The 20507-nt window shown below is 40.7% G+C and overlaps 1 protein-coding gene across 1 annotated transcript in view; it reads left to right on the forward strand.

The window, feature by feature from the left end:
• Positions 1-20507, forward strand: part of Usp24 (ubiquitin specific peptidase 24) — a 134125-nt gene that overhangs the window by 22565 nt on the left and 91053 nt on the right. The window contains exons 2-5 of the mRNA XM_051171821.1: positions 9535-9700; positions 10940-11007; positions 16339-16482; positions 17319-17441. Coding sequence (XP_051027778.1) covers positions 9535-9700; positions 10940-11007; positions 16339-16482; positions 17319-17441 — 501 coding nt within the window. The remainder of the gene's footprint in view (positions 1-9534; positions 9701-10939; positions 11008-16338; positions 16483-17318; positions 17442-20507) is intronic.

Genomic DNA, 20507 nt, shown 5'->3' on the forward strand with positions numbered 1-20507 from the left:
GGATAGGTTCAGGGCCCTATTTAAGGTCACAAAGTTAGCAAGTGCTGGTGACAGAATCCATATTGAGCAGTACCTTGAAAATGGGTTGAAATACCTCAAAAATGAAATTACATCAAAATTAAGAACAAATGACAGCTGCCCATAATAGATAACCTCTTATCCAGAATAGTATATTAAGTTTTAATTGGTTAAAAACAATTACTAGTACTTTGGAAGAAAAGACATTTTAATGGGTAAGTCTCTCATGCCCAGATGTTGGTTATGGGCACATTGTATAAATTACAGTTTGCTTGCTTGTTTGTGGTTTTTTTTGTTGCTTTGGTTTGAGACAAGGCCTCACTCTGTACACAGGCAGTCCTTAAACTCACCCATGGCAGTCCCCCTGCTCTAGTTTCCCAACTGCTGGCACTACAGCCATGAGTCACCATGGCCATATTAAAAGATTTCTAAGCATTGTCTTATTTTACATGCATGAGTTTGGGGCTCCATGTCTGTGCTTGTACCACATGCATACCCCATGCCTGTGAAGTGAGAAGAGGGCATCAGATACCCCGGAGCTGGAGTTACAGAAGGTTGTGAGCTGCCACTTGGGCGCTGGGACTTGAATCCAGATCCTCTAGAAGCGTTCTTAAGCACTGAGCCGTCTCCCCAGCACCTTGTTTGCTCCTTGTGAAAACATTTACCTGGGCTCTGGAATGGTGCTTTGGAAACTTGGCCTTCTCACCCACTCAGGGGGGCACTGGAAAGTTTGCAGTGCATGCCTCAGGTCTGAGGAGACCGGAACTTAAGTGTTTTGTCTTTAATTAAAATTTTCTTTATTACATCTGTTTACTTTGTGTGCGTGTGTGCATGCATGCATGCGTGCAAGGGTGTAGGACAGCTTGGGAGAGTGAGTTCTTTTATCTACCATGTGGGAACTGGAGATCAGTTGTCAGGCTTGGTGGCCGGCACCTTCCCCCACCGAGCCATTTCACTGGCCATAACTTACATTTTTATCTACCCTAAGCACACAAATGGCTGTTGTTTTAGGCAAGGAGCTCTAAGAAGGGCGTAACTTGCCTTATTTGAGCCCAGTTTGTTAGCTCAGAATTAGTGCGTGTTTGCGTAGCTTGATGCTCCCTGGATATATTGCCTTTTCTTTTGCTGCTCGCTCATTTTACTCTCATCTCAGTTGGTCTCTGTCACCTTTGTCATACCATTTCTCCCCTGCCATCTTAACACTGAAAGCCCTTCTGTCAGTGCCAGGCACTGGGAATGCTCTAAGGCGGAATGCCCTAGCGGCAGCTCCTGTCAACTGCTTTATTCCTGAGATTAGTCTGTTAGTCCTGAGCTTGAGCTTTTAAAGAGAAAGGTTAAGTTCTATATGTGCCTTCTGAGTACATGGATAGTAAGCAGGGGTTAATACGGTGGCAAGAAGAAATGTCAGTGTTTGTAGGGAGCTTACTGAGTATAACACTGAGTGAAAAAGCATTCTAGGAAACTGGTTTACTGACCAACCTAAGACTGTCCTAGTACAGGGACTGCCTGTCCTGACTTGTCCAGCAGCTCTTATTAATCCAGGAAGTAGTATTTCAGGAATTATTTCTGTAGTCTGAAATAACAAATATCAGATCTGTGCAATTGAATTGTTTTGGAAAATATAAACAAAGTGGACAATCTCAAGATTTTATGAGAGCTTTTGTAATCGGCAGCTTGGAACCAAATGTTAGTGGTTTCATGTTTTAAGTCCTTGGCATGTAATAGTTGTCTTCTTTAAGTTATAATTTTGCCGTCTTTATTTTTCTATATGATCCAAAATTTGGAAGTTCTTTTGACTACATTGTTATTGTTTGCTAATAGGATAGTTTAGTAATTTTAAAATAAACTTTGATCAACATTGGCAGTCTTTTCTTCATTTAGTCAAGTAATTTTTTTTTCTTTTGGGTTTTTTTGTTTGTTTGTTTTGTTTTTTCGAGACAGGGTTTCTCTGTCTGTGGCTGTCCTGGACCTCACTCTATAGACTAGGCTGGCCTTTAACTCAGAGATCCACTTGCCTCTGCTTCCTGAGTGCTGGGATTAAAGGCCTGTGCCACCACACCCTCCTTTTTTTTGTTTTGTTTGTTTGTTTGTTTTGTTTTTTGGTTTTTTTGAGAAAGGGTTTCCCTGTGTAGCCCTGGCTGTTGTAAAACACCACCCCCTCCCTGCTAAGTCAAATAATCTTTATGTGTGTGAGTTCAGTAGGTAGGCAGATGGAAGCTTGCCTATTTACTAGCAGGCACCAGGACCTCCCCGAGTAGATTTTGCTTTTTTTAACACTGGATGTTGACTTCTAATAATGCATCTTTTGCAAGTCCAGGAGCAGTCTACTGTTTCATTTTTAACTCCACAAAAATGGCTTCATAAATAAAAAGTAAAGACATTAATTTAAAAGCTTATTTATAAATGTCAAGTAAATTTTTTAAAACTCAGCCCCCAGTTAAGGTGTTGCCTCAATTTAAGTCAGTTCATTTGCCTTTCTCAAATAGGCTAGTTTGTAGATAATGAGTTGCAGCTCATATGGCCATTACTAATTGCAATTTATAGTATAGAAAGAAGTTAGACAGGCACATACTTCTTTCAGAATCCATATGCTAAATATAAATGTCTTTGCTGACCCCTGGGGCATGATAGTCACACTACACAGTGACAACATGAGAAAATAATGTGCCTTGGTCTGGACAGTTTGCAAACAGATGAAGTTACAGCCACAACTTTTTTTTTTTTTTTTTTCGGTTTTTCGAGACAGGGTTTCTATGTGTAGCCTTGACTGTCGAACTCATAGCAGTCCTCCTGCATCTGCCTCCCAGGTGCTGGGATTAAAGGTGTGTGCTACCACTGCCTGGCTACAGTCACAACTTTTTTTTTCTTTTTTTTTTTTTTTAACTTTTACTGAATGTCTATGATTTACACATCATGCACCAAAATCCTTCTCCTCCCCCCAGTAAAATAAAACAAACAAAAAATCTTGTCACAGAAGCTGTAGTGTATCACGCCTTTTGTCCACATGTGTTTACTTTCAAGTGTTCATTGCTAAGAGTCATGGGTCTGGTTTGAGGCCTGCACTACCATTACTGGATCCTCACTGGGACTGCTGTCAGATATCTCATTGTTGCTGTGTGTCAAGGAGATTCTTAATCTTTGAGTCTGCAGGTCCGGCCCCTTCATGTGTTCCAGCAGGTCATACATGGGGTAGATGTTGGGGTGAGGTCGACTCAGAGCCCTGAATCAGAGCCCACTCCCTTGTCCTCAGGGCAGGGCTCATCTGCTCCCATGTCATCATGGCAGGGCCATCTGTTATCGTGGCAGGGCCAGCTCACCCGCTCCTGTCTCATCAGGGCAGGGCCGGCTCTCCCGCTTCTGTACAGCCACAACATTTTAAATTGCCTCAATGTTCAGCTTTTAGAGGTTATGGGAACTAGACCTTGTTTATATTTTTATATTTATAGTTTCTATAGTAATGAAGTAATTGCATATTTAGGAAACTGCTTAAGATGTGTGTATATACAACAGCATTAATCACTTTGATTTTAATTTCAAACTGGCCAATTTAGCAGCACATTTATAATTGATACATGTGCTTATCTGCATTGTGTTCTTGATAACTGAATACAGATTTAATGTCATTAGCGATGTTGCTGGGAGGTTCATCCCCCTCTGCCTTAGAGCTGTGTGTCTCTAACAAATGCTGGCTTTATCAAGCATTGGAAACTGTATTCTTTTTGTTGTTGTTGTTGTTGTTTGTTTGTTTTTGCTTTTCGAGACAGAGTCTCTCTGTGTTAGCCTTGGCTGTCCTGGGCTAGCTTTGTAGACCAGGCTGGCCTCAAACTCAAAACAATCTGCCTGCCTCTGCCTCCCGAGTGCTGGGATTAAAGGCATGCACCACCATGCCCAGCGGAAACTGTATTCTTAAAAATAAATAACTTCTAGTTTTAAGTGAAATTAAAGAAATGTATTAAAAAATAAAGATGTCCCCTCATGATATATATAAAGCTAAAAACACTACCTTTGAAAAATAAGTAGTCCTGATTTGAAATGTGCTCTGTGCCTTGGGGACCCTGAGGTCTTAGGCTTGCCTGCCTCCACCCTTTGTCCCTCTCTTCACGTGTGTGCACCCTACTCTGTAGAAACAGGAATTGCCCTTGTGCCTGTTCCCTAGTTGTCACCACCTTGTCTGAAACATAGTAGGCTTTCAGTAAACTATTTTTCATAAGTGTACAATGAGTGCTCACAAGTGGTGACTTTTATCATCAGACTTGATGTCTAATAAGAAAATATGTTACATTATAGAGTTTTTCTTAAATGCCTCCAACATGTTATGTCTCTTGGGAACTGTGTTATATAGCAGGGCGGTCCTAAGCTGCTTTGTCTGTGGATTTTTTGCTCAATATATACTTTTTGCCAAGAGCAGGCCCACCTCAAAATGATGACTCAGAATATTAAACCAACCTAAGCAGGGGCTCTCAGCCCTGTCTCCTCCCTGCAAAAGGTCAGTCTCTTTGGCAGCAGCTCCCTCAGAGCAGAGTGCTGCTTGCTCTCGTGCATTACATATGTTTTCCCTCCTTTTTCTTAAAGACTATCTTTCATTCTTTGACAATTACACACACACACACACACACACAGTATAGCTTGATCATATACACCCTAACTCTCCTAAGTCTCTGTTTTTTAAGACTAAAATATTTCTGGGCGTGGTGGCGCACACTGTTAATCCCAGCACTCGGGAGGCAGAGTCAGGTGGATCTCTGAGTTTGAGGCCAGCCTGGGCTACAAGGAGACACCAGACCAACCAAGGCTACACAGAGAAACCCTGTCTCGGAAAAAAAAATGTAAATAAAATGTTAACCACTTTAGCAGGCTGCGTGCTATTTTCACCTGTGGGACCCTAATTCCTATTTTTAAATTGTTGTTTTAAAAGAGACTTATTGGAAAAACAAAAACAAAACAAAATCCGTAGGTATTATGTTTTATTACAGATTATAAAGTTCAACTTTGTTTTGAAATTCTAGTTTAAGGGACTACCCTTGGCTTGTTAATTTCAGAATATTTTTATCACCCAAAAAAGAAACATCACATCTATAATATCTATCATCATGGATGCCCCACCCACCCCATCATCATTGGTGCCCCACCCACCTCATCATCATGGATGGCCCACCCACCCCTTCATCATTGGTGCCCCACCCACCCCTTCATCATAGATGCCCCACCCACCTCATCACCCACCTCTTCCCCAAGAGCTTCCAACCACCAACCTGCTCTGTGTGGCTGTGCATTTATTTGTCTTGGCGGACATATCACTGAAGCAGAGTGACACAGTGTGAGGCCTCACATGGCAGACTGATTTAGCATAGCAGTGAAAAGTTCATTCATATTGTAACATAGATCCATGTTTTTATTTTTAGGGGGCTTTATTTCTCTGATGGGCCTAACTTTGTATTGCTATATTAAATTATGAGTTTAGTGCATATTTAGAAAGTTTCCACTTTTAAACATTGCTCCTCTGAACATTTGTGTGGCTTTGTGTAAATGAGTTTCTATCTCTCTTAGATATATAACAAGGGAAGGTGTTATCGTATATTTTGGTAGTAACAATTAATCCATGAGAAATTTCCAGATTATCTTGCAAAAGTGGCTATACCCTTTTATAATATCACCAGCAATGTGTGATGGTTCCAGTTTTTTACATCCTTAACAAAACTAATTATTACCTATTTTCGACTACCCTAAGGCATGTGACACAATAATCTTGTGGGTTTGATTTGCATTTTTCTAATGACTAATGAGTGTGAATATCTTTATGTAGCATTCATGGGTATTTATTGGAGAAGCCTCCATTTGCATTCCCTCCTCCTTGCTTTTTTTTTTTTTTAAGCATATATATACTGAGTAATGAGTTCTAAGTTCTTTTGCATCCTAGAATTAAGTATATTTTCATATTTTCCATACTTCTCTCATTCTGTTTTTTTTTTTTTTTTTCCTCACCTCCTCTCTCCCAGCCCCAAGACAGGGTTTTTCTGTGTAGCCTGGATAGTCTTGGAACTTCCTGTAGACCATGCTGGTCTTAAGAGTCAGAAATCTGCCTGTCTCTGCCTCCCAGCTGCTAGGACTAAGGACAGAAGCCACCATGCTCACCTTTTTTTTTTTTTTTTTTTTAATTTTTTTTTATAACAGCAACGTTTTGCATGGAATCAACCATCCACAGACCAAAAATCTTTGAAAAAGAATTGTGTCTGTACTGAACATGTACAGGCTTATGTTCTTGTCATTAATCTTAATACAACATAGCAAATGTTTGTGTAGCATGAGCGATATCGTAAATAACCCAGAGACAATTTCAAGCCTATGGGAAGGTAGGTGTGGATTATGTGCAAGTAGCTCACCATTTTCTATAAAACTCGTGAGCATCCATAGGCTTCTTGGCATTACTTCCTGGTTGTGCTGAGGGACAGCTGTATATTCCCATTAGAGTGAGGACACAACACACATTTGTAGGGGATACCATTCATCCTGGAATGCTGACGTTATTGAAGATATTCTTTTAAAATCTTTTCCCAAAGCAACTCTTGTGCATTATGTGGTTTTAACTATGATTTGATTTGAAACCTTAGGTTTCTTTTTAAAATTTTTATTTATAATATTTATGAATTAACTCACAGTTTTTCCTCTCTCCAGAGTGCTGGGATCACAAGCATTCACTGCCACAACCAGGTTTTATTAAGATTTTCACCTGTTTAACTCACCACCCTTTCAGTGCCCAATTTACATTTTCTTTTACCTTTCTAACTGCCTTCCTGCTTTCCCACTTACTGTCATAACAGTTCAGCCCTAAAGCTGGAAAACACCATTAGATTCTTTTAGATAGCACAGATACAGAATTGTATTAGCATTTCTGTCTTAAAATAGTAGGTTTTTCATTTACTGAAGTTATAGTTTTTTTTAATAGAATGGCTTTATTATTTTGTTATGTATAGCAGAAACTACAGCATATCTTCCTCCAGCCCACTAAGAGTTGCATCTTTGGGGCTGGAGAGATGGTTCAGAGGTTAAGAGCACTGACTGCTCTTCCAAAGGTCCTGAGTTCAATTCCCTGCAACCACATGGTGGCTCACAACCATCTAAATGTGATCTGATGCCCTCTTCTGGCCTGCAAGTGTACATGTAGACAGAGTACTGTATACATAATAAATATTAAAAAAAAAAAAAAAAGAGTTGCATCTTTGCACAGGCTAATTCCCAATTAATAGTATTTACTATGGACTTGGCTTGGACTTAGTCAGTGATCTCTAGAGATAAAAGGTGATCACAAGTAAGTAAGTAAGGTCTGTGCCATCATGAAGCTTGGTCTTGTGGGGGCAAAGAGAAATCATAAGATTGGCTTAGTGGCACAAACCATTAATCCCAGCACTTGGGAGGCAGACACAGTTGGATCTCTGTTAGTTCAAAGACAGCCAGAGCTACCTAGTGAGACCCTGTCTCAAAAAATCAAACAAACAGAAACCCATAAACAAATGTCAAATTACACTTGTGAGTAGCATTACGAAGGGTATTTCAGAAGGTAAATTTTTGGATGGAACTTGACCTCATTTAGAATTTCTAGACAATCTTCTCTGAAAAAAGTATGTATAGGTGTCAAGTAGGCTAACGAGGGCAAAGGCAAATTAATATTTATAGCATAAAACAACATTTTGTCCATTGGTTCTTGAGGAGACAGCCTTAGACGTGTCCCCATGAAGCAGTTTATCTCTGTCCCATGACATCTTCAGCAGGAAGACTTAAACTGAAGGGAATGGCTGGAGCCTGGAATCTGGAAGCTCCTTGCCTGGCTCTCAGGCGTACCTCTCTGATGGGCCCTGAGGAAAGCTACCAGACAAGGCGCACACAGGTGGCCTCCTCATTTATCCTAGATTCTCTCAGTACACAGTATCTTGGTGACAAAAGAGTCCAGGGGACTATTCCAGAAAGCAAGGAGACTATATTCCCTTTTCATGACTTAGGTTTGGACATCAAGCTGGGGACACAAAACCCAACCCTACTCCAAGGCCAAGGAAGGTAAAGGCCGTCTTTTGATAAGGAAAGTAGCTGAGTGCTGTAACAGAAGGGCTACTGTGTTGTGCCTCTCAAGAGAAGCTTAGAGAAACTCGTGCTCAGGAAGCCAGAGAGGGAGATAGAAGGTAGGCATTCACAGGCCTTGTAGAATATTTGAAAACTGGTTTTAAGGACATTAAGTATTTGGAGGTTAATATTAGATTTGTGCTTTTTACGGTCAATGTGGAGAGCTATATGAGGTGACCTCTTTGTCTACCCCACCCCCTACCAGTTAGGAAGCATGTAAAAGAACCTAGGAATAAGTGGGCCAGGAGGTGGCTATGGAGATGGAAGTGCATGGATTTGAGAGGGCTGAAGGAACTTAGGTACAGTCCCTGGATCCTGAGGATGGGGTTAAGAAAGCAAACTGTTAAGTATGCTCTCCTGATTTCTCATTTGCTGCCAGACAAATGTGCCATTTGCCAACATGAAAACAGGAGAAGTGGGCTGGAATTAAGGAGAAGCACATGAACTTGGTTTGGGGACACACACTGAATTGGAAAAGATATTAAGTAGGCCTCTGCATTTGTGCTCCTGCAGGTCAGAAGAGAGATCTATGCCGGGGGTAGGAGTTTATGAATCATCTGAGGCTGATGCGACAGCTCAGCTGTTCAGGAGTACTTCTTGCCCTTGCAGAGGGCCAGAGCTTCCTTCCTACCACCCACATTGGAAGTGTCATGACAACCTGTACCTCTTATATCCTCCTCAGGCCTCTCCCTCCTGGCCCCTCCCCCCCCCACACACACACCAGTTTATAAACCAAAAGAAGTTTATGAGTTGTCTGTGGGTCCTAATGAGATTTGGAGAACAGATAGATAACTGAGGTTGGCTGGAACAGAGAAGAAGGGCCGGGCGCTGAGGCTTGAGAGACTCATACAGTTGGTGGCTAAAAAGGGGAGGGTGTACAGAAGGAGGGGCCCAGTAGGAAGAACCACACCTTCAGGTAGGCGTTGGGCAAAGGAAAAAAATCTAGCTTTTTAAGAGGAGGGTGAATCGGAAGATTAAATATTCCTGAGAAGTATTAGGAAAAGAGTGAAACGTGGTTGCTGGCTTAAAGGTGTGTAAAGTTTAGTCATGACCATAACAGCAGTAATTTTAGGGGAGTAAGAACTCTGGGGTCCCAACTGGGGTGTTACCAGTAGTTCTTTTCAGGGGTGAGGAGATGAAAATAACAGATTAATGCCTCCTTCAGGCTCATCTTCATAGTTAAAGAGAAGGATAACCTTTGAGAGGGGGCAGGGGATATCAGAATGATAAGGTTAGAATTTCTGGAGTTTGGTAAAATTGAGATTTTTGAGAAAGATGAACCTACACTGTTGTTATGTTGGTATCTATAACTACCATTAAGTATCTGCTCTCTGTTAAGTTCTGCCCACTTGGAAGGGCCGCTGATTGGAGTGTTTGTCTTTTATGCTCATCCTTTTTTCTCAGAAGAATGATGAAAATGGAAATTGCTCAGGAGAAGGAATTGAATTCCCTACAACAAATTTGTATGAGCTGGAAAGCCGTGTTCTGACTGACCATTGGTCCATCCCGTACAAGCGAGAAGAATCCCTAGGCAAATGTCTGCTGGCTTCCACCTACTTAGCAAGGCTCGGTAAGCCTCGCACCTCAGACGTTTACACAGGACATGAAGTTTCACCTTGGTCATACAAATCATTGTCTGTGTGATTTGGTCAGACTGTTTATTTTCTTTGTCATTCCCTGTGGGATAAAAGCTTTAACTAAATCAGCTGTTTGTTTTCAGTTCTAGTAGTATGAGATTACTTATAATATACTTGAAAAGCTTTGTAAGACTACAATTAGCTTTTCCCCTAGATGCCTGGAGCACTTTAAATTTAGGCTCAATTGAGGGCTCCTTTTTTAAGAGCACGAAGAGTTGGCAGTGCACTCTTCCCTAGCATGTGTGAGGTGAGAACCCTGAGTGTGAAGGAAGGAGGGAAGGAGGTGGGAGGAATGCATAGTTTAATATCATGACTAAATGCAAGATGCATCAAAAGAAATACTTTCACTAGGCCTGAGTTTAATCCCAGTAGACATCTATGTTGTGTTTGGTATTGATTTCCCAACTCTGACATTTATTAAGAGCCTGTTAGGATGCTAGGCAGGAGTTCATAAAAAACCAAACTTTTTATTAATATTCCCAGTGATAAAATTCATTACTAAGTTTAGGAGAGAAGCAGTTTGAACCGAGTGAGTTGTCTCAGTAGGTAAATGTACTTGTCACCAAGTCTGCGTTCTAGTCCCGAAACCCAGATGGTGGAGTGGAAGGAGAGAGCTGTTTCTCCAGTTCTCCTCCATCCTCCACACACAGGCGTTACCTCACCCACAGGAAATGATGTAAATACACACTGTAAGGAGTGATGCAGTCTTCCTATGAATAACTTTTACAGTAGGTTATTCCGTTCGCTTAGCACTCGTTACTTGTTGCGTGTTGTGCCAGGCGCAGTTCTAGTTTTGGTTCGCCCAGCACTCATCTACATACTTTAGGAGAGAGGAGATGTCTGGGCCTCTGTTTCAAATATTTGTGCTCTTATAAATGGCTGCTTAGGCAATGAGTGGCTATTAAATTGTTGCTGCTGTCTTATCAGACCATAAGTTATTGTGACATGGACACATAAGACTATCCATTTTAGTTTTAATTAGTGTCTCTTTGAATGCTGTGATTATTTCTCAGCCTGCTACTATAGCAGAATATTTGCTTTTAATAATTGCTTAAGAACCAAGGTTTTGTGATAAAGGTCTATGTGTGTGAATTCAGAACAAATACATAATATCTATAGAAAGCACTGGGAATCTACATAAGTTAATAAATTCTCTTATTTATTTAACCAAGGTCTTTCAGAGTCTGACGAGAACTGCAAAAGATTTATGGAGCGGTGTATGCCTGAGGCGTTTAAAAAGGTAAGGGAGTGTGCTGATTTGATTGCTGGTAGGGGCAAAGGTAGGCAACCTTTTGGTTTTAGCTTTAGATATTTATGCATATCTAAAAATCTGTGTAATCAGTTCATGAATCTTGTTCAACTAAGAAATTCTCAAATATGAAATAAGCTCTGAATTTGAAAATTACCAATAATTCACTTCTATTATATTTAAATGTTTACACTTACCTTTGGTTAAGTATAACTCTTTCTTCCTAATATTTAATTGTGAAGGAATAGACTTATTTAGTTAGTAGGGGATTGTTTTTGTTTTTGTTTTTTAGTTTTTTTGGTTTTTTGAGACAGGGTTTCTCTGTGTAGCCTTGTCTGTCCTGGACTCACACTGTAGACCAGGCTGGCCTCGAACTCATAGCTATTCGCCTGCCTCTGCCTCCCGAGTGCTGGCATTAAAGGTGTGCACCACCACACCCGGCTTAGTAAGGGATTGTTTAGTTTAGTAAACTAAAGGTTCTAGCACTTAGAAAATTAGTATTCATTACCCAAATTAGAGTCACTTTGTGTTTTTTATTGTTTGTAGCTTGATTTTTAATTTTTTTGAGATTATAATATAATTGCGTCATTTTCCTTCTCATTTCCTCCCTCTAAACCACCCCCCATGTACTCCTCCCTTGATTTCTTTCAAATTCATGGCTTCTTTTCTTTAATTGTTGTTATATACATATATGTATGTGAGTGGTGGATGGATAGGCAGACAGACAGACAGACAGACAGTATTCCCAAATGCATAACTCCAGCTTGCTTAGTCTCTATGTTTTCAGGGCTAACCATTTGATACTGGGTAACCAATCAGTTTGCTTTCTCTGCGGAAGACAATTTCTCTGGCTCTTAGCATTTCTTAGTTGTCTGTAGTTCTTTGTACAAAGGTGAGGACTTGTGAACTTTCATGTTCTTCATGTTTACGTGTCTGTTGGCATCAGCCTGGTTCAGCTCATGTTTTAACAGCCATGTGGGGAGACTTTCTGGGTATAGCTTCTTACACTTCTAAGAGACACAATCTCACAGCAAACCCCTGTTCCACTTGTTCTTAGAGTCTTTCTGACCCCTTTAATTAGGAAGGTAGAGGAGAGAGATACAGAAGAAAAAGAGAAGAGAGTAAGGATGTCTAAAAAGTCCATAAGGAATCACACTATCAACTATCAACCTAAACAAAACCCTGTAATACGTGGAAGTTGGTGTATGTATAGGCATATATAATTTAAGTGAAAATGTACCATCTGAGTCAATAATGCTCCCTCAAAGCCCTCGACAACCTAACAAAAATGCCAGCACCAGACATAAGAACCCCCCTTTTGAATTATTGGATAGGGTTGTCCCAAATGTTATAAGCTACTGCTATTGCCCTTGGTAGCTGACCATATGTAGAAGTAGGTCCCTATTGAAGAAGACACTGCATTTCAGATGCAGGGCTCAGAGGCCCTGTGCTGGGTCTGACCTGGATGCCTCCTCCTAGAAGGCACCACATAAGCTTCCAAAAAAGGTAAGCAATCAACAGTCTTGCCTAGCTACTACGCCTAGAAACCACACAATGACCAGGATGGCATTATAACCCTAAGGGTTGCAGTAGTGCCACATGTACCTTGATGGTAACCAACAGCTCTCAATTGAATTTAAGATCCATTAAAGAGGGAAATGGTGCCTGGTACTGGAAACTGAGTAGCTACCCAGGGCTAGTGAAGCCACGGATGTTGGAGGAGAACCTTCAACTGCCACCTTACTAAGCCAGCACAATCCCTAACTTCATTCTAAATATCTCTTCAACAGATGGAGATTATTACAGAAAACCAAAAAGCAGAGTTATGGAGCCCAGTTCTAACTGGTGCATCTACAACACAAATCCTGCACCTAAGGCTCATGGATCATTGTGTTTATTGTTTCACTAAGACAGAAATATATTTTAAACTACTAAAAGTTTGTTCTTCCTTAAAAATGAAAGGACATGGATGAAAACATCTCTTGTCAAAGCCAGAGTAATAGGTTTGCTCCTCATTCTGGTCAGATCTCTCAGACAGCCATTTTATTCAAATAGGAGACCACAGGCTCGTGTATCTAAAGGCAGTCTGGCTCAGCCTGATTCCCTTCTTAGGACCTGAGTCTTATTCCTCACAAGAGAAAGGGCTAAGTTATAGACGTTGCTGTTTCCCTAGCAGAAAATTAAATGCTCAGTGCCCTTATCTGAATAGATAAGTGAGTGTCCCATTGTCTTGCACTTACAGATTTTGCATTAATTTTTGTCCCATATGCAAAGTAAGTGACTAGGCCTACAAATGGATGAAATTTTATTTATATCTTAAAACTCAGTGATACAAATGATGTATTTGTAAATTGTTATTCTTGTCTGCACTTCGGTATAATATCCCTTAATTCAAGGTATAAATAATTACGAAATTAATTTGAGAAACAAAATGGTTTAATCTTTTGTAAAAAGGGACATGTAAATCTCTTTGTCATTTAGGTGGGGTATTTACAATCAAGGTCTGTCTTTTAGATGAATTTGTTCACCACTTTATAATTTTTAAATAGAAAGTACTCCCAATGTATAACCCTGTAAAAACAGCCGGCTTCTTATGGCGTGCACTGACATGTGTCATAGCATGAGCGCGTGTTTATAGAGAGGGAAGTACACGTTTATTTAGACGTGGGAAACAACTTATTAGTTTAAAAACACCCACTAGGGGCCAAGAGTTTGCTCAGCTGCTAAAACCCTTGCTGCTCTTGCGGAGAACCAGGGTTTGGTTCCTAGCATCCATATTAGGCAAATACTTGTAACACTAGCTCCAGGAGAGACATTGCACCTTCTTCTGGCCTCCACCCATACACCTGTGGATACAAACACATGGACATACACATGCACATAAATAAAACATTAAAGCAAATCTCTGAGAAAGTAAAGAAAACAACCTTTAGGTTGAGAAACTCCAGAACCAGAAAGTTGTGTATTGAGTTTCATATTTGGTGTATGTACTCTTAACCCTGCACCAAGCTGCTTAGGCGCACTGTTTTGTGTTATGCCGTTAGCTGATAGGGGCAGAGTAAGGAGCAGTCAGGTGCTGGTCGGCTGCTTTTCTCTCAAACCATGAGCACAGGTGTGCTGAACTGTGATTCCGTTTATGAATTCTCCAAAGTTAAACTTTCTCATGGTTCAGAACTATGAAGGCGTCCGCCCCTAACAATTAGGCGTGCTTTCTCTGGTTACAGTAGAGCAGCAGAGTCGGGTGTGCCTTTAGGCCTGGCCTTCAGGAAACTTGGCACCACTTCTCTTTGCTGCTGCTTCCTCTAGCTGGACTTTGCAGTGTGAGGCTCCTTCTTGTGCCTCCAGTGCTTCTAGGTGTCGGTGCTCATAGCAGGAGAAGGTGCAGGACAGGGGCTTTGTTATCATGCCCGTGTTCTTCACTTTTCACCTTCCAGCTGACTTGTTTATTCTGCCAGAGGAATTAATCCAGGTCAGCTCCTATGCATGGTTCTGCTTAAACCTGATGCTGCCTGCCTCCCATCTTCTAGAAGGTAGAACTTCATTTTCAGAGTGAAAGTGAAAGTAATGAGATGAGAACAGAGTTGTTGAAATCACATGAAACCTCATCATCGATGTTTCGTTTTCATGTGTAATTTGGGGTATAAGAGCAGTGTGCAGTTACTCTTGAAAAATAGCATCTCTCTAATGTTTGTGTTTTTGCTCATTTGAGCAAACAGTGAAACTGATCACTGTAGAACTGGTGGCACACGCCTTTAACCCAGCACTAGGAGGGCAGTGAGGCAGGCAGACCACTGAGTGTGAAGCCAGCAGGTCAGCAGAGTGAGTTCCAGGTTAGGCAGGGCTATACAGAAAAACTCTGTCTCGAAAAACAAAAGACAATGTAGAGCTGAGGTTCCGTTCTATAACTAGTGAGGTCTGGGCTTCTTTCTTCAGTTCTCAATGTGACCAAAGTAAGTTTTTATTGCAGAGGGTTTTGTTGTTGTTGTTGTTTGTTTGCTTGTTTTTCTCTCTCCAAAGGGAAATTTTCCAGGAACATGGAACGAGGGAAAAGTTTGGTGGCACACACCTGTAATTCAGCATTTGGGAAGCTACGGGGAGGATTGGGAGTTGGAGGCTATGCTGAGCTGAGACCCAGTCTCAAAACACAAACACCAGAAAAACAAACAAACAAAACCCCAAACCAACAATAATAAAAAAGAAAACACCAACTAACTAACCAAACCCAACCCTAGAGATTTACGTGTACGCCTTTGTCTCTCAGTCCTGAAGAGTTGAAGGCTCCAGTTCCTCTTCTTTTTCATGATCTATAAAGCACTCTGAGTATATGATAGACCATTGTTTTATATTTGATATTTATACCTTATAAAGTTGCAAAGTAAATATTGTACAACATCTTATTATTTTTAGCTGTTTTAGATTTGCTTCACTATTTAAAAAATTAACTATTACTTTTTCACATACCAAAAAAGGAAATAAAGGCACAGTAAATTCATGAAAATATTTATAAAGTTTGTTCATATTGAGAGTTCTTGTTTAGCTAACAGATGGGAGATGCAATCCTTCTTCTGAAATGTGAAAAATGTGAATTGAATCCTTGAAACACATCATCCATTTCTTAGATTCTAGAACTACTGATTATTGTTGATAGCTTATGGACATATATTAATAACACCTTACCATTTGTAAAATGCTTTCATGTTTGTTGTATCTTTTTGATCTTTGTAATATATAGATGAGATGAGCAAAAATGATACCTCATTAGTAATATTTTTATTATATATAATACAATGATAAAAGCATTTCTGAGAAATTGTTAGCTTTATTGACCGCGACAACAGTTAGGAACCAGTAGTTTCCATAGTAGATGTCAAGTTTCTGTTTGCTCTCTGTTACTTGGTCTTCTGAAATAATAATAAAGAACAAAAGAGCAAATTAAAGGTTGTTAGATTCTCGTTAAGCATGGGTTTGCGTATCTTTAGTCCTAGCACTCAGGAGTCAGAGGCCGGCCAATCTCTGACTCTGGGGCCAGCCTGGTCTACATAGTGAATTATAGGACAGCCAGGACTACATAGAGAGAAACTGGAAAAAAAATGCTTTTAAACAAACTGCTTTGATATAAAGTAATTAAATTTCAAAACAGAACTTTAATATTGACTTTGAGATAAACAAAGAAGCCGGATTACAGTTACTGGTCTCAAAGCCATCTGCATTCAGAAGGGTAATTTGGTCATGCATCTTCGACTATTGGAGATTTACTTCGTCAACTGTAGGTTTCCTGTCTTTTTTCCAAGTTAGACTCTAGATTCCCCTTTGTCTTTGTAGCTCCTGACGTCAAGTGCTGTTCACAAGTGGGGTACTGAGATTCATGAAGGAATCTACAACATGTTGATGCTACTAATCGAGTTGGTTGCAGAGAGAATAAAACAGGATCCAATTCCCGTTGGTCTCCTGGGCGTGCTTACGATGGTATAGTATCTCGAAAATGAAGCTCTACTCTCTTTGTCTTTATTTAGTTGAAGATAATGTGCCATTCTTCTACTTGTAACTACTAACAAATAATAAGTATTTTATCACGAAAAATATGAAGTTAGCTATTAGAGTCTTTGCCTTTAGTTTAAAGGCAGAGCAGCCATCATGTTTGGAAGAACTGCTTCTCTAGTTTCAATAGCCTTTCCCTGATAACTCCCGGCTAGCCCCATCTTAAGCATGTTTACATAGAGTTCTGCCTCTCTCCAGTTACTATCTTTCTCTTCAACTTCATTGTCTCCACTTCTGTCATCTGGCTGTACCCGTGGCAAGACACTACTCAAGGATGCTGGCCTTGCCTTGCCTGCGTCAGACCTCCCACCATGTCAGCTCCGTCTCACATAGCATGGGCGCCAGCAGGGCTGGGGAGCACCATGCCATCCCTTTGCTCCTGCAGCTACCCAAGCCCGAGCTTTGTGAGTGCTCCGCAACAACTTCATCAGTGGAGGAAGCAGAAGCTATATGTTTTTAATAATTTAAAAAATAAGATGCCAGATACTAGATATTATGTGGAGAGATTTATTAAATGAGCATGGAGAAAGAAGGAAGAGGGGCACCTGAGGGGGGGCGGTGAGAGAGGTGAGGGGGAGGGAGGGAGCGGTGAGAGAGAGGGGCAAGGTGGACCTGTCCTTTTATAAGCCCTGGGTAAGCCAGGTAGGCAATGGCATCACAGGTAGGCAGACTGGAGCAGAATCCTAATCATTTTTATCATCTTTTCTAGTGCTAATATGTTGCTATAAAAATAGGTGATGTTTCTCTGTTCTCTTTGAATCTAGGCTTTCAATCCTGATAATGAATACCACTTTAAAAACAGAATGAAAATGTCTCAGAGGAATTGGGCAGAGGTGTTTGGAGAGGGAAATATGTTTGCTATTTCACCTGTATCTACTTTTCAAAAGGTAAATGTAGTTTTTTTTCACCTTCCATCCATAAATTTATTGAAAATATTTTTTCTGTGCTATAAAACTGACAATTTACATAGAAGAATTAAAAATCGTCTGGAAATAAAGGATAAATATTCTGTGTGGTTTATAGGACTTTCCAAACTTTTTTTAACATTCTTAAAAATGACTTTTTTCCTCCTGTAGCTGTTAAGTAATGTTACATAGAATTTTTTTTTTATCTGAAATTATATTTGGTGAAAAGAATTGCCTCAGCGCCCTACATACTGGATTATCAGAGCCACAGTTTAATTGATGTCCCAGTTTCCTTGTAGAGCATTGAAATAACTAGTTCTACCTCCTCCCCCAAAACAGAATAAAACTAGTCATCAGTGTTATCTAGAATTTTCTTGCATACACAAAAACATTGAAACTTTCAGTCTTACATTTCCAGACCCAGTATCTTTATTTGATGATGAAAGGTCTGCCGTGTGGCGTTAACGTTATACCCACAGGAAGGACATGACCTAAACAGTTTTCTAATTCAGACCCTGGTTTTAAGAAACAGTTGAAGGAAGTCAGTTTCAGCTGTTAGGAGCAGCGTTTACTACTGTAACAGAAGCACACGTTTAATTTAAACAGCCATTTATTGACCACTTGATGTTTATCTGGCATTATTCTAGGTTTGGGAGGTATATGCCAGTACTCCATGCCTTTAACAAAAAGTGCAATATTGTATGGTTCTTGGCTCATGATTATTCTGTACAAAACTGTCTCTCATAGCTTCTCTTTCAGTTTAGATGACTGAGTTTTTAAGTATATAGCAAACAAAAGTAAAATCATGCATAGTGAGCAGCAGCAGATAGCAAAACATTGAGGCAGGCGGATCTCTGTGGGTTGGAGGCCAGCCTGGTCTACAAAGTGAGGCCAGGACAGCCAGGGCTACACAGAGAAACCCTGTCATGAAAAACCAAAACCAAACAAAACAGATAGCAAAACATCATCAAATTGGACCCTCACACATACAGCAGCAGTGACGGGAGTAAACCAATTGAGAGAGCAAATGAAAGGTAACTCCGATCAGGGCTCGCAGACAGCTGAAGTCAACTGGGGAAGCCACCACTGAGGCAGCCAAGTGTCCTGGGCCGATGAGAGTGTCCTTTAGGTGAGGCATCCAAGTAAGAAAAGAAATGGTGAACCAGCCATTCACAATCACCCAGCAGAAAGCCTTGAAGCAGTTAGGCTGGGGTTCCTGATCGAAAGTCCCAGGCGGGGCAGAACAGTCTCTCCATGGACGAACTTTTCACCTTTGTCCCGCTGCAGGCATTGTATGTGGTAGGACAAACAGTTGTAACCTGGCTTGGAAATAGGTGTTCTAAAGCACAAGTTTTTAATACTCTCAGTTGTGTGTTGTTTTTCTTTGTCCTTGTTACAGAGTGAAGGTACCAAGCCTGCTCCAGTACACGGAGCTCTGGAGGGCCTCCTTGTTCTTTGAGTCAGCATTCATTCAACAAGCTTAAACAATTCATAACAACATACTAGCATAATGCACATTTTGATAGAATAATAGAGGAAATATGAAACAATTACAGTAAAGAAACAATTGGTGTGGTTATGTCACATGTGTGGAGCATGGAAGAGGGATGGGTTAATGCAGTGCTGCTTTGAGCACTATCCTAGCACTGAATGGCAAGGATGGTGCATTGAATCCCTCAGTAATTCTATGAGTGAGGATGTTTTATTCCCTTTTCATGAATGAGAAATTAAAACCACCTAAATACTTCCTCAAGGCCAAGAAGCAAGGCATAAGAAGAGTGTAGGCAGTCCTGAAATTTGAGCTTACACGGTGCGGTTTCCCTAAAGACTAAAATCTTTTCTCACAGCTGGGTCACATGGCAGCTGTAGTCAGTAGCTTACTGCAGATAAGTACTCAGCACTCTTATTCTCCCCCCTTCACTTTGTACACCTGAGACCAGAACAATTCAGTCCTCCTTTCTCCTCTTTTTCTCACCGAGGAGCTCCTTCTCCGTCAGGGCCCCGGCCGCCTGACCCGCCTTCCCCAGTGGTTTGTCCCTGAGGCTTCCCATTCCTTCCCATTCCCCCTTTGCTGTCTTTAGCCTTCCCCTCACTGTCTGCTTACCCTTGTTTAGCACCTTCTAGTGGTCTTGATCTCTGAATCTTCTGTCCTTAATATCGCATCCTTTGTGCCTTCAGTATGGATTCCCTTCACATCCAAACCTCATGAAATATTCCATGCTCTCTCCTGTCATTCTCGTGGCTACCCAAAACTAAACAGAGCCTGCATTTCAGTGTCTTTATTCTCCGCTGAGCACTGCATATAGGCCTTAGTTTGTTTCCTGTGCTTCCCTCAACCTTGAATTCCTACCTTGTTTTCTCTAGTGTATAATCTCCCAGCCCTTCCCTGTCTCTTCTTAAACCCTACAAAAAGGTAGCTTACTTATAAAATATGCTTTACATAAATGTCTATTAGTGATTGATATCTTTTTTAATGGCCTGAATCTTTATTTCACACTTATTAATATTTTCAATGGCCTTTAAATTCTGGTCTGATCTTTTTGTGTGTGTGTGTCACAATAATAACTGTATCATTTGCATTGTATCCTGGCTTTGAATGGGCCCATTGAGGCGTTTAGCTGCTGCTTTGACTGTTTATGAGAAACGCATCTTTATCTCTCTTCACTTTCAGACTCTTCTTCCTCCTTCACACTTATCTTTTTAGCTCTCATATGGCTGATCAAGATACTCTTTTTGTTTTGTTATTGGTTTTTGAGACAAGGTTTCTCTGTGTTAGTTGTGGCTGTCCTAGACTCACCTTGTAGACCAGGCTGGCTTCGAACTCACAGCGATCCACCTGCCTCTGCCTCCCAAGTGCTAGGATTAAAGGCATGCGCCACCACGCCCAGCCTGATCAGGGTATTCTTATTGCTTCTTTTGTTGCAGATTGACCGGATTTCTTAGTTTAATAGTTAATATCTTGTGCATATGTACACATACAAGGGGAGGGATGCATGGATGGGGTGGGGTCTGTGGTGCATATGTTCATGTGAGTTTGTAGCTATGTGA

The sequence above is a fragment of the Acomys russatus genome, chromosome 29 (assembly GCF_903995435.1).
Source record: "Acomys russatus chromosome 29, mAcoRus1.1, whole genome shotgun sequence".
Taxonomy (NCBI): Eukaryota; Metazoa; Chordata; class Mammalia; order Rodentia; family Muridae; genus Acomys; species Acomys russatus.